At 34.8% G+C, this 15,289-nt stretch overlaps 1 protein-coding gene across 1 annotated transcript in view; it reads left to right on the top strand.

Moving 5' to 3' along the window:
• Zfp804b (zinc finger protein 804B) overlaps positions 1–15,289 on the top strand; it is a 575,349-nt gene that overhangs the window by 554,751 nt on the left and 5,309 nt on the right. Inside the window, exon 3 of the mRNA NM_001163223.1 lies at positions 11,064–11,194. Coding sequence (NP_001156695.1) covers positions 11,064–11,194 — 131 coding nt within the window. The remainder of the gene's footprint in view (positions 1–11,063; positions 11,195–15,289) is intronic.

Below are 15,289 nucleotides of genomic sequence, written 5' to 3'. Positions count from 1 at the left end.
AATCAGTCTTATTAAATAACTGCTTACTGAAACACTCTAAATACCAGAAGCATGGTACTAAGCACAAAACTAAGCTGAATTTCTAACTCCTGTGTCCATTGATTCAGAACTGGAGAAGATCTTAGTTGTCTTTGCAATAAGAATTTTAATAAACTGGGAAGTTTACCAGAGCCTGATTACCACTGGTAAAAAATGTACTTTTCTTGACTTATAAAACCTATTCCAGGTAGAATTTCTTCATTTTATTTATAGTTTATAACCTAAGAATTATTTAAGAGTAAATATTAAATCTTTGTTCAATTACATGTGTATATCACTAATGAATTTAGAATAATTTGCAAATAATAGTTTATTAACCACTATGGAAGGAGCTGAAATTCTGATTTTCAGACATTGAGTAGAACAAGAGGGTACCATCTTCTGCCTTTTCTCGGGATTGTACAAACCCCACGGGAAAGGCTTGTCTGTAACTCAAGAGGGTGGAAACATTTTGATAGTAGGTATTCTTTAATGAGTAGGATTTTTGTGTCTGTTTTGAGGAAAAGTACTAAAGAACTAAGAGTCAGTTCCTCTGAGGAACAGGTAGATAAGAGACTCTACTTTGTATAATTAAGTGCAAGAGAACAAAATGTAAACCAAGAGTCTGCTGCTGCTAATGAGCAAAATAAACAAAGACAAAATTTCCAGTGTGAGGAGTCTTACCTCCTCTGGGCTAATTTTCAGTTTGAGATCTACCAGACCTGCCTGTAGAACTCTGTTTAGACCTCAGCTCCACTGCTCCAATCAAGGAGTACAGTGTCAATCCTCCCCAGTAGTTGATGAGTGAGAAGAGAAATTAAAGCTTTGGAGAGGCAAAACCCCTTCATTGTTAATTGCTGAGGTAGACCATTGCTTCTCATAATAAGAAAGTAATCCCTTTAGAGAGAAGACAGAAGCCCTGGAGCTCAGACGCTACAGCATCCTATCTCTTCCACTTACAAGACTCTGTGATGCCAAGATCCAGATCCTATACACAGTTTTGTATTGATAGAGTCTACAGGTTGTTAAATAAGTCCATTTTCTCTTCCAATTAAACAATTACAAGGGAGGGAATATCTAAAGCACAGCAGGTAGATTCACAGTAGTCTCAAATACTGCAGATATAATTGGCAGTTGAAGAAAGGCCTGTAGTGAGGGTGAACAAACACATACATGCAGTAGCCACACAGAGAAAAGACCCTCTACAAAGCAGAGGCAGGACCAGGATAGTTGAACATCCAGTCTCTTGTTGAAGGCTGGGAGTGTTAAACTCTCTGGAGAGTCTTCTTCCTCTACTGTAGGACTGATCAGTTTCAGAGATGGTATGGTTAAGTGGTCAGCAACTGTGATGTGACATGACCTGAAAGAGTCTTGACCTCCTTGAGCTGGTCTATCAGCAGGGGTTCTATTGAAGAAAGAGAAAAGCTGCCAGGCTTTGGTCTCAAGTCAGGAGTCTAAGGAAGAAGCTGGTTTCTTGGAGATTTACCACCTGTATTACCTAGCCATGCTGCTCTCCTTGTCTGCCCATTAGAAAGAGCCGTCTAACTCCTTGTCTCTCAGCATCATTAATGCTGTTCATGAGAATTCAGAGACAGGTCAACATTTCCCTATTTTCTGTTTTTATTCAATGTCTAGTGCTAATAAAATCTTGCCCCATTATTTGCTGAGCTTCTACTATAGCAAAATTGTAATGAGATTAAGGTTTTGTTGCTACATTAATTGCATGAAAGGTAGACTAGTACAGAAAAGCAGGGATACCAAAGCAACAGCTCATAAGTAAAATTTCTAGACTCGGTGTATTTTTCTTTTGTTGTTTGTGTTTAAGGTACTGGAAATTAAACAAAGAAGTTTTATTCAATATACCTACTTGGCATGGGTGGAAAAAAGCAAAAAACAAAACAGATCCAGTGACTGCCAAATCCTTAGTTCTCCTTCTGACATGAGGTTAAGGTTTAAATAAAACTTGTAGATCTGCATAGCTAATGAGTCAGATCAAGATGTGCTCTGGCCTTCATCATCTGGGTTTGGTTTCATCCTGCAAAGTGGTCTGACAAGTTGTTATAATTGTGAGAAATATCTGCAGGAGACATTTCTCTCTGGCTGGCACCAGGCTTTAGTGTTTTACTTCCTCCAGCGTGAAATTCCTGGGGAAATTCCAATTCTCTGAGGTGCCTTGCTTCACAGTTTTATATATAAAAGCTCTTCTGTTTATATTATACTGATCATATATATGAGAGACAAAAAGGGAGTGAGGATGCTTCTATTACAGTGTAAGATTTAGGATTATATGGAAATATTTTATTAGTATAAAGAGAGGATTTTAGTATTCATCGTCTTTTCTATCATGAATGTGAATATCTTCATTCACTATGAACACTCAATACATTTCTGAGGATGAGTAACATTGTAAGACAGAGACATAAAAATACTCTCATATTTCAGGGCACTGAAAATCCCTCAGACATGGGAAGTTTTATAGAGTTGCAAGAGGCAGCTTCCAATTATGTAAATGCCTCAGTTTTGGAAAATTTGTCTCTCTACTTTCCTGCCTATGTCATCGTTAACAAACCCTACAGGAATCTGAAAACAAGTTGACCCAGAACCTCTATGAACCTTTTCTTTTCTTTTCTTTTCTTTTCTTTTCTTTTCTTTTCTTTTCTTTTCTTTTCTTTTCTTTTCTTTTCTCTTCTTTTCTTTGCAAATATAAAGATTTCAATCATCATTAGGACTGGAAAACAAAGGTTCTGAGACACAACAGTTCTTTTCTTATTTTTTTGCTACTTTTATATGTACATTTATGATTTGTGTTTAACCATGTGCATGTGTTTGTCAGAGTATGCCTGTAAAGTCAAAGAACCGTTCTCAGGTTCCAGGGATCAAACTGAGGTCATGAAGGTTTGCTCAGCAAGCATTACTTTAAACCTACTGAACCATCCTTGTTCCTGAGCAAGCACATCTATGGTACTGGCATATAGTGCCAAGTATCGTGATGCAGAGCAAATGGCAGACTGTAGTTCATACACTAATACATACTTTGTAAAATACAGAGCAGTAGACTTGGATCAACAAAGTACAAATGCTTCTAAGCACCCTACTTTTAAGATCCAAAAGAGGAAGAGGAGTAAATACCACTACATGTATGTATGTATGTGTATGTGTGTGTGTGTGTGTGTGTGTGTGTGTGTATATATAATTTTAGTCTATAATCTTTATTTGTGCACAAAACTCAGTTAACCCACCATTTGGAAAGAAAAGAGAAAGGGAACAAACTGGCTATCTAGGCTAACAAAACTCACAAGCTCTAGGTTCAAGTGTTAATCCCTGACTCTCATAGCCATGGTGCAGGTGCATATACTTGCATACATTACTGCATTAACACAAATGCAGGTAAACATGCATTCACACATATACCATTATGCCACATATACTTGCAAGAAACAAAAGAGTAGTAGAAATATTACCAATTATGTCTGTGAGGCTGCTGTCTGTTAAGGATAAAAATGTTGAATATTGGAATAAATAATATATTACAATATAAATCTGGTTTTTGAAGCCCTAGCCTACATTCTCAAACTTCTTGACCCTTACCCAGGTCAGACTAGGTTGGGCAATCACTTTAAAAGGAAAAAGAAAAATTCACTCTGTAGCTACAGTATCAACCTTGATTATTTATAATGTGGTACTAGACTTTATGAATTGGTATAACCTCCCCACCAAAATGGACATAAATGGCTATCTTCAATTAGGGACTATCAACTGAGTAATTTAAGAGAATCTAACATAACAGGCTACGACAGATTCATTCAGGTCTTCTGTTTCAATGTAGCTTCCATGTGTATAGTGACAGAAGAAAAATGAGCTGGCATTTGTGGAGAGAAACACATGAGACCTGGTTGCTCTCCCAGTGCTGTCCCCTCATAGGTCCTCTGTAGATAGAAACCCAACCATGGCCTGTATGCTTATCAGCTCTATGTATATATCACTGAGATACTCAACAGTGTACTTGTGTCATACATTTCTCAATATATTTTCCAGTATAAGGTACATTCAAAATATGTGTGTGAAGTTCATGACCATATATTTTTAAGATTTCAAAAAAAAATGAATTTTGCTTATGTTTTGAGTATTTCATATAGTGTCTTAGTCAGGGTTTCTATTCCTGCACAACCATCATGACCAAGAAGCAAGTTGGGGAGGAAAGGGTTTATTCGGCTTACACTTCCATACTGCTGTTCATCACAAAGGAAGTGAGGACTGGAACTCAAGCAGGTCAGGAAGCAGGAGCTGATGCAGAGGCCATGGAGGGATGTTCTTTACTGGCTTGCCTCACCTGGCTTGCTCAGCCTGTTCTCTTATAGAACCCAAGACTACCAGCCCAGAGATTGTCCCACCCACAAGGGGCCTTTCCCCCTTGATCACTAATTGAGAAAATGCTTTACAGCTGAATCTCATGGAGGCATCTCCTCAACTGATGTCGTTTTTCTGTGATAACTCCAGCTGTGTCAAGTTGACACAAAGCTAACCAGTACATATAGTATATTTTGATCTTATGTTTTTCTTTTTCTCTCCAGCTCCTCTCTGAGTCTATCAAGTTCCTTACCCATCCAACTTCATGTTCTCCCTTTCTCTAAGAACAAAGAAGCAAGCAAATAAAGCAACAAACAATATAGAATTCAGTTTGTTGGCTGACTACTCCAGAGAATGGGCCTCTCTTGGAGTGTGGCTGATATACCCAGTGTCACTACATTGAAGAAAACAGATTTTCTGATTTTCTCTCTCCTAAAATCTAGAAGAGAGAATTCTAGAGAGCTTCTTGGTTAGGCATGAAGCTGTGTTTGTGATTCATGGTTAGGCATGAAACTGTGTTTGTTATTCTTGGTTAGGCATGAAACTGTGTGTGTGTGATTCCTGGTTAGGCATGAAGCTGTGTGTGTGATTCTTGGTTAGGCATGAAGCTGTGTGTGTGTGATTCCTGGTTAGGCATGAAGCTGTGTGTGTGATTCTTTTTTAGGCATGAAGCTGTGTATGATTCTTGGTTAGGCATGGCACTGTGTGTGTGATTCTTGGTTAGGCATGAAACTGTGTGTGTGATTCTTGGTTAGACATGAAGCTGTGTGTGATTCTTGGTTAGGCATGAAACTATGTGTGGTTAGGCATGAAACTGTGCGTGTGATTTGCCTCTGTGTTGGGATTTTGTGAGGCTTACATGGTACAGAGCTTGTGTGTGCTATCATAGTGTCTGTAGTTTATATGTGCATCTGCCCTGTTATGTTTGGAAAACAATTTTCTTGATCTGATCCATCACCTCTGGGTCTTACAATCTTTCCACCTCCTCTTCCACATAGATCCATGAACCTCCAGCAGAGTGATGTGATGAAGATATCAAATTTAGGGCTAAATATTTAGCAATCTCTTATTTCCTGTAAATTATCCAGTTACAAATTACCATCTACTTCACTAGGAAGCATCTCTAATGAAAGCTGAACAATGCAGTGATTGATGAGTGTGTTACAATATATCATCAAGTATCATTTAATTGCTATATTCATTTAGCAAAAAAAAAAAAAAAAAGTAGTAGGTTTTCCATTAGAGCATCTGTCCTATTTAACCTCGGGCTATTGACCTCATGGACAGTGTCACACATGGATTCATGGGTTCCATCTCACAAGACAGGAAATACAATGAATTTTAAACATAAAAATGAATATTGAACTCTTATTAACTCTTATTGAAAAGTTGACCTTGCTTGGAGAAATAATATTTTTAGTGGCTTTATTGGGAGTAGATTTGTAATGGGTTTAATCCTTCTTGAAGGGAACAGGAAGCTCTCAGAGTGTGTGAGTTCTCCAGCATGCAGATCTGCTGCCGATTACTCTGCTGTTCTAATTTCATACTTTATGACATCCTATTACATTGCACTATATAGTATAATATAATGTAGTACATTAGAGTATATACTAAATTTTATATTAGAATATACACTAATTTCATAGTAAATTAGACTACATGTCCACAAAAAGGAGGAGTGCCAGGGAGCTGGTATGAATTGAACTAATCAAAGACTTCTTTATTGTCAGTATGGTGTAGTAAAAATAAACATTATATTTTTCAGTATATTAACACCTTGTTCTTATTTGTAATTAAAATCAAGGTTATTGATAAAGGCAGCTAAAAACTATAATGTTCATTAGTTTAGTTTCTTGTCTTCTGTGTTTCTCATTAAAGAGTAAGAAAGCAAAGTATTTTCTATTGGTACCTGACCTCTCTGTTTATCATCCAGACAACAAAAAGATAAAATCTTGTGTCCTTTCATGCCTGTTTTGAATAGTAATTAAGTTCTTTCTACTCTTTGAAATTAAACTATAACACATTTTTACTGACATGAATGTAAAAGTTGTTTTCCATGATTGAATACATTGGATGCTGTCAAAGAACAGAATATAATTTACTTTCCTTACCTTGAGGTGGTTACTGACAATTTTGGTTATATGGCTTAAATAAATATCATAATGATGGAAACTAGGAACATTCTAAATACAAAACTGGGAAACTTTGATTTCTGATATGACTGGCCAATATACCCAGCAGAAAACAAAACAAAACAACAACAACAACAACAACAAAAACCCTCTTTTTATTAAATAAACCAATTAGTATCAGATTCAGATCCTTATGGTATATAGCAAATGCTTTTACCTGCTGAGCCATTTTGAAGATCTTGTATATTTATACTTAAAGTTGAATGTTATAGCAGACCTTCAATTGACTCTTGCTTCTTTAAAGTTTATCTATAACCTGTTATATAAGACACAAAATTATCCATATTAATTGCCATCTATGCAGTGTGATATATGTGTATAAAGCAATGTTCAAATAATGTTAAAGGTATTTATCTCCTTAAACACTGATCATTCCTTATGTGAATTTTTCAAAGTTATTTTTTTGACCCTTTTGAAATGATCAGTTCATTGCATATAAAGCAGAAAAATTTTTAATGTATCTAATCACTTCTTTCTTTCTTTTTTCTTTTTTGTTTTGTTTTTGTTTGTTTGTTTTGTTGTTGTTGTTGTTGTTGTTTTTTTTTGTTTTTTGTTTTTTTTTTTTTTGAGACAGGGTTTCTCTGTATAGCCCTGGCTGTCCTGGAACTCACTTTGTAGACCAGGCTGGCCTCAAACTCAGAAATCTGCCTGCCTCTGCCTCTGCCTCCTGAGTACTGGGATTAAAAACCTGTGCCACCACGTCCAGCTTATCTAATCGTTTATACCTATTGTTGAAGCTTTTCTCCTAAAGTTTACCCAGGTTTCTTAGTTAGTGTTCTATTGCAGGGAAGACACACTGAGACTCTGACAGCCATTGTACAGGAAAGAATTTGATTGGGGTTTGCTTTCATTTACAGAGGTTTACTCTATTGTTATAATGGTGTGAAAAATGGCAGCCTGCTGGCAGACATGATACTGCATGATACTGGAGAAGTAGCTGAGAATTCTACAACTGAATCCACAAGCAACAGCAAGAGAGAGACAGAGACAGAGACAGAGACAGAGACAGAGACAGAGACAGAGACAGACAGAGAAACACTGAGCCTTGCTTGAACTCCTGAAACCTTAAAGCTGCATTCCAATGGCACTCCTCCACCAATAAAATCCTACCTACCACAGGGTCACAACAGCTAATCCTTCTAAGTAGAGCCACTCCCTGGTAACTAAGCCTTCACACATATGAACCTATATGGGGCATTTTTATTTAAACCACCACACAAACACTTTCCAGACTCTGATAAACACCATTCCATACTCAACTTCTAGGGCAAAAGCTATTTTTAATTCCACATTTGGTTGAAATAGAATAGATTTTGCCATTGTTTGCCAGGTTTATTTCCCAATGAACAGTAATCTTCATTTATGTGGCTGAAATGTCATTCTGTTTATAAATGAATATTGCTCTATTTTTATATAAGAGCTCACTTTTTAATTGATATTCTATTACTTTTCATTTTGCTTTTTAGGTTGCTTAATTTGTTGTTGATACTTTTGAATTCCTGCTATCTTGCAATTTCTTTTACAATTTTCTCATTTGTTTTGCTCTGCTTTTTAGTATTTTTTCTTTCTTCCTTTCAATTAAAAATATCTGACCATATTTTTATCTCCTTTCTGGTCCATTGCATTAAAAAAATTCCATTTATTAATTTAATAATTTCTGCATAATTAACTTTCCAGTATTCTCTTGATTGGAAACATTTTAACAGTACATTGGTATTTCACCCTTCTTACCAAAACCAGATTAAGGCCACTACTATTTGTTTTATTTATATATTTTCTGTAAACCACAAAACATCTAGCAGTGTAAAAAAAAAAAAAACAAAAACAAAAACAAACAAACGCAGGAAAATTATACATCACTACAGTTCTTTTATGTTGTTCTTTGACATACATATGTCTTATATAATTTTCATCGTTACTTCATGTTACCTATTACTATTTCTTATTTATGACTGCTGGTAAAGAGTTATTTCCATTTTGCATATATGAATATGTGCATATTTTACACTTACAAAAAGATAATTTCTTTGACATAGATCTTTATCTTAATATTATCTTGAAATTCTAAAGTCCATTCATTGCATTCTTTTTAATAATATTGCCATTAATATTTTACAGTTTCATACTACAATGTATTTTTATCATATTAAGCTCCATCCTCTTTCTACCCACCCAACTTAATTTCCTCTTCAATAAACAAATGGTGACCATGTACAGTTTATAATTTACCAATATCTGCAGTGTTGGGGCCTTCTATAAGAGCACAGTCTACCTATTAGCAATGACTTTTAAAGGAAACTGATTCTCCCTTTCCAGTAACTATCAATTTTCAATAGCTCTGGCTAGAGCTGGAAATTCATGTCTACCTCATACCTCCATGCTTGTATTTTATCTAAGGTAAGCTTGTCTAAGTCTTGGTGTTCTACCAAAACTCTGTGAATTCTTATTTGTCCACAAAATTCTTTGTAGTTGTAATCAGCCTCTGCTTCTGGTTCTTATAATGATTTCTGCCCCTCTCTGTAATGAGCCCTGGCATTTGATCTGCCTAATACACAATAAAAGCCAGGAATAAAACAATGGCTGACTATAAGCTACTTAGATGAATTAATCCCAAAATAATGAATGTTGAAGAGGGGTAAAAAACATTCAAGACTCTTTGAAAAAGTTCCAAGAAAAAAACTGTAGAACTTACTAAAATGAGCACATATTACATGTTTTTAAAAACTGTTTAAGTGGGATTAATCCATAATAAGGTAGGAAAACAGTGCTCTCAGGAATCACCACACATTAGCAAATAAAAAGTGCAATGACAGCTAGCAAGGCTTCATATACTCCCTATATTACAGTTTATTGCCATTGCAATTGGTTATACTCTAGAGCTCAACAGGAAAACTCTATTGCTGAGGATACCAAAACTTGAGTCATAGTTTATGGAGAAATAAACTGGAACTAACATGTAGTTTCATTCCTACTGGCAAACATTCATAGTTCTGAAAGGTGATGTGTAAATAGAAATTAGAGCTAATTTTCTTATAAATAATACCAGTTCACTTATATGTCTTTGTGGAAGAGAAAGGAACTGATTTGTACTTTTTTTTTTTTTTTAGAAAAGAAAAAAAAATCTCACAACATAAAAGATCACTGGTTGCAAGTGCAGCTAAACACCAGGGTTGTGAGCACAGATAAGTAGATAGTCTGGGTCAGGCAGAAGTAGGAAGCGAAGTTTATAAGAGCCTCATTCCTGATACTTATACATCCTCAGATTTCATAGGCTTTATAATCTAGGGTTATAGTGAAGATTTGGCTCTGTAACAGTAAATAACTTAAAGCATTTTTCATGGAAAAATAAGACTGCCTGGAGATATAATCATTTCTCTATTTACAAAATGGAATTTTCCCAGAATTTTGGAATTAACAGTGAAAACAAGTATACACCAAATTTTCAAATATTATTGCAATCATGGGAGGTGAAGTTTCAATTAATCAATCAACTTTCTAAATTATACAAATAAATATGGAATAATTTTTATTACATTCATTAACCAAGAGTAAAACACCCATCTACATTGAAAATAGCCAGCTTCTCTCTTCAACACAGTTGCAGTGAATGTTTTATGTCCTCTTAAAGTAAGCAAGAACATTTCCAAGAGGGCTTTCTTAGAAGCCAAGTCTTCAGTATAACATAGATTATAGAGCAAGTAGAGTCGGAGGAAGCATAAACACCAGGAATGACAAGATTATAAATGTCATTTTCTACTTCTGACTGACCAAGGCTATCAACTCATTCATGATCATCACAACCCTGATATTTAGCTGCACTTGGGGACTACTGATCTTTGTTATTGTATTCTTTACTTTTTTTAAATAATTTTTTTAATTCTTTAATTCTTTTTGATAGTCCAGACTTTATCCTCCTCCAGATCTGTTCCCCAACCCTCACCACTATACTGTGTTTAAATTCTATTTCATTTAATTTTTTTTTTTTGCATCATGCTCTTAATTTGGTATATACCTCCAACTAAAAAAAACCAAAAAATTAAAATCTCCCATAGAGATAGACATTGGTACTAGAAGCAATTTACTGGCAGAAGTTCATTTGCCTTGTTTTGTTTAATCAGCATCTTCTTTATGCAGAGAGAGACTCCTGCAGGTGGAGTTAGGGAAGCAAAAGCTTTGGCCTTCCCTCTCTTTGCACATTAATTCCATTTTTTGATTTCCCAGACACACCGATGTTTCAGCTGTGAATGTAGAGTGACTCAACCAAGGACTGGGCCCCAATTTTGCAGCACACTGCAGGTGACTTTGACCAACTTTGAAGAGCAACTTAGTGCACAACTACATTAACTGCCAAAAGTATCCTGGAGTAGAGAGAAACTGGTAGAAAAGCTTTTTCTCTCCTTGTCCCAAAAGACACCCTTGCTTTCAGGACAATGTTTAAGACTCTTATAGTCAGAAAAGCCTGTTTTACTTATTTATAGTACTCCTCTCATTTTTTCTTTTGTACAGAGATTGAAAGAATTAAAGCATCGTGAATTTGCTCGAAATGTAGCTTCTAAATCATGGAAAGATGAGAAGAAACAAGAAAAAGCACTTAAGCGACTCCATCAGCTGGCTGAGCTACGGCAACAGTCTGAATGGTAAGACACAGAGGGACTTGGATGGTCCAGAATGCATCTCCTGTCTCCTGGGGAATTTCAGTAATGAATCTACTTTGTTCTCTGCAACAATATAAAATTAACACTAATCAACAAATATGCTTGAAGGAAAAGTTTTAGTTGTTAATGGTTTATGAATTAATAACTTTCTCCTTTCAGCTTTTTTTCTTCCCAATGCAGTTAACTTATTACCCTGCTTAATGAAGTGATCCAGGAAACAATTCTAATAAACTGGCATCTGGTCTAGCTTAATTTGTTCTGACATAATTCCTCAGTAATTTGTTTTTTAAAGATAACTTTAAAATATTTAATAATCATACATGCATATGTTTATATTATAGTATTTATATTCCAATTCCAACCTCCATTCCTTCCCCTCCAATTCCTCCGTCTCCTACCACATCTCCTTACCAAGTTCATGTATACATCTAAGTGTACACATCTGTAATTAAATACTTACTATTTAGTGCTGACTGTATGTGAATGTGTGAGACCATCTTCTCATCTACTGAAACAAGGATGGGACTCACATCCCTGAAGAAAACTGACTCTTCTGATCTCAGCAGCCATCAGTTGAAAATAGCTCCCAAATAGGAGGGACAAGTCATGGTCAGCTCCCCAGTCTCTGCTGGGAATTTGATTGGCTTGATCTTGAGCAAATATTGTGTGTAATATTCTAACTTTTATGGATTAGCATATGAAATTGCACTGTTATGTCTTTCAAACACTATTCTGTCTCAGGCTTCTACAATGATAGCTTTAAAACTGTAAATAATAATGCACATTTGGGGTGGATAATACATGTCCTGTATATTCCCTTGTATACACTTAACTCTAGAATAAATGATGCTATCATTGCCTGGCAGACAAACAAAATATAATTAATGTGGTTAAATTTACTGCACAATGTCATTTTAATTGATAATTATACCATAACACACATTACATTAATACATACTTGTAACTGAAAAATGACAGTTTAAAAAAAGCTTGCAGCCACTGAATGATTCAAAGTTGTTACCTGGAATGCAATTAACATTGTAGATTGTGAATTGTGTTAATATGAATCATAATGCATAATAGTAACATAGCTAATTAATGTGGTTGACAGCAACCTGGTGAATTATGAAATTTGTAGCTCTGCCAGAATTTAAATTCCTGTTGCTTAAATGGAACTCAATATGCAATAACAAAAATGAATGGTTTAGTTATACTACCATACTCTATTAGACTACAAAATTGATGATTAGAAAATATTTACAATTTTGGTTAATTATTAATGAAATAGTGACCATTTTACAATATTTACATATATAATATGTATAGAATATGTTATGTAATATCAGATATATAAACCATATTAAAATTTTAAAATGTAAGTAAAGGAGCATTAAGAGGTATTATACTACAAGTATATAGAAATGAAGTTACTATAAAGAGACTTATCATAGGAGGATCCACACAATCAGAGAATAATATTGGGTACTTACCAGTCTAAACAATAAGGGACTCATGTCATTCGAGCACAATAATAGGTTAATAACAAATCAGACCTACCGAAACAGAACTTAGAACACAAATTCCTGTGTTCATTAATGTAGCATGCAAGAAGTCATGGAGATCACATTTCAGTTCCTGCATGATTAGTTACAGGATTCAGTAAACCAAATAATAATAGATGGGGAAGAAAGACTTTCTAAATAAAGGTCTTCCCAGGCCAGACTAGAATCGCCTTGTTCATCAGCAAACCTGAGCTACCCTCATAAGCATCATTTTTCTTGTCTTTACTATGAAAGTAACTGCACATGCACATTTCTTCTTCCCCTCAATGGAATAACCAGAAAGGATCAGAGGAATCTTCGTGATGGTGCCAGTGAGGCATGATTTTCTCAGAGAACAATGGGATGGCTAATAATGATGATGTTTCTGTCGATAAATTTCTAAATTTCTGGGGTTGCCAGGCAAGGTCTTCTAGATTAAAATGTCTGCTCTATTAAGTTAGTGTATCCATCACCAAACCTTATGTACTAAACAAACTCAAATATAACCACTCTATAGGCCATAATGTACCTCACTGTTACAAAAAAGATGAATGTTCAGTCCTCTAAATACAGAATTTCAGATCATGAATCTTATTTCTTCCTTATTATTGCTTACCAACTACTCTATTTGCTTAAACAGCCTCATGTCTTAATAATCGTCACTTAGAGTTATAAAATATTTTCTTTGTTTCAGCAAGATTGATGCATAAAAATTAAAATCAATATGACTGTTAAAAATGTGATGCTTCCTTTCCTAGACAACTTGTGTGCTGTCCATTTCCCTACGTTTTCCAAAGAACCTGGCAAATCTAGCCATGCTATGAAGATGTTTCATGAGTATTTTGTATTTTTTTCTTGATATATCTTGTCCTATTTATTAACATCTGACTTCCAGCACCTTACACTTAGTGCTATAGAAATTGACACTGTCCAATTAGAATGAGCCAAATAATATTATTCTCCCATGTAGAAAAGGCCAATTAGTGGTGCTGAGAATATTTGAATCCAAGCAATTAACAAATATTGGAAGAAAACTGGAGATGTGTTTCATATTGGACAACCAGCTTTGCTCTTCTCTTGGATAGCTTCACTCTTCTCCAATAAAAGCACTGATTAAATATGGAGGTACTCGCTTTCAGAACATAAACTTTATGTCAATACTTAACCGTGGCATATATTTATGGGTGTTTTTGCAAAATTTGAGAAATGTTAGTGATGTTGATTCTTAAAACAAAAGTTGCACATATAAGAATCAGAATACAACACAACAAAAATCATTCTATTTTGGTATGTATTTTTGTTTCTATTTGAACGATATACCTTTACCCATAGGAGACAATTTGTGTATTTATCATATTACTTTGCTTCAGGAGTTGCAGACAGTAGTGGGCTGTACAGCACAATAGTACAAGTTAAATAGTTAACTCTTAGGTCCTTGACTTTCTAGGTATTACAAATGAATATAATTATTTCCAAATCACAGAAACTAAAGGTAGTTACAGAGAAGTTAATGGAAACACAAGTGTGTAAACCATAAAAAATTAGAGAAGGGTGAGTGTTTTCTGCTCAAGACTAGGAGAAAGGAATCATGGGAGGTCAACACCTCATATATAAGTTCTTGGGATGTAGAGTTTAAAGACTATACATAGTAATACTTATTATGTTCTGTATCTGAAATTTGCTAAGAAAGAGGATTTTAAGGAATTTTTAATACAGATATAAACACACAGGAAATTATGTGTTGTGTTCAATGTGGCAATGAGATTTATCATAGTAACAATTTCACAGTATATATATATATACATATATATATATATATATATATATATATATGTGTGTGTATATGATATATATGATATCCCAAGGTGTATAATAGAGTACCCACCCCCATACACATATTAACATCCTCAAAGTAGCTATTTAAAATTATATGAAACATAATTTAGAAATACTAGAATATTCTTTTTTTTTTTTTTTTGCTAATGTTCTCCCATTAAAATTTCAGTACTTTCTGTGAGTATAATACCCATGGCCGGAAAATGATTGATTTTCCAAAAGAAGCAAATTTTTTAATTAGGTAGCATATATGCTGCTTAATGAAAAAAGTGGCAGGCATGTGGAAAGTTATTTCCTTTTCACCAAGACAAAATTCAGTTACATTGTAGTCGTTCCTAGTCCTTCTGTGTCCAAGCTCCAGTAACGCTTCAATACAAGCATTTGGTTATTTTCTTTGTGCTGAAATAGCATTCAGTAGCCTATACATTGTGTTTCAATACTTCGCCCATGAGTGATAATAAATATAACTAAGGTACCCTTTTTGAAAAGCATGGTGAGATTATTAAAAGAAGAAAATTGTTATGAGAGGTGAACAAAAAGTAGTTCTCGTTATGAAACAATTAAGGAAAAGTCACTGTTTTCTAAAATCCCTAAATTTGATTTCTCCACAACAATGGGATTCACTATCAATGCGAAGCTTTTCCCGTTCATTCCTGAGAACAGATAGTCTCAGGTAACTGTGTAATAAACAATGGCTGAA

Source organism: Mus musculus, chromosome 5 (assembly GCF_000001635.26).
Source record: "Mus musculus strain C57BL/6J chromosome 5, GRCm38.p6 C57BL/6J".
NCBI lineage: Eukaryota > Metazoa > Chordata > Mammalia > Rodentia > Muridae > Mus > Mus musculus.
Note: the sequence above shows the minus strand (reverse complement) of the source record. Positions and strands in the feature narration are given on the sequence as shown.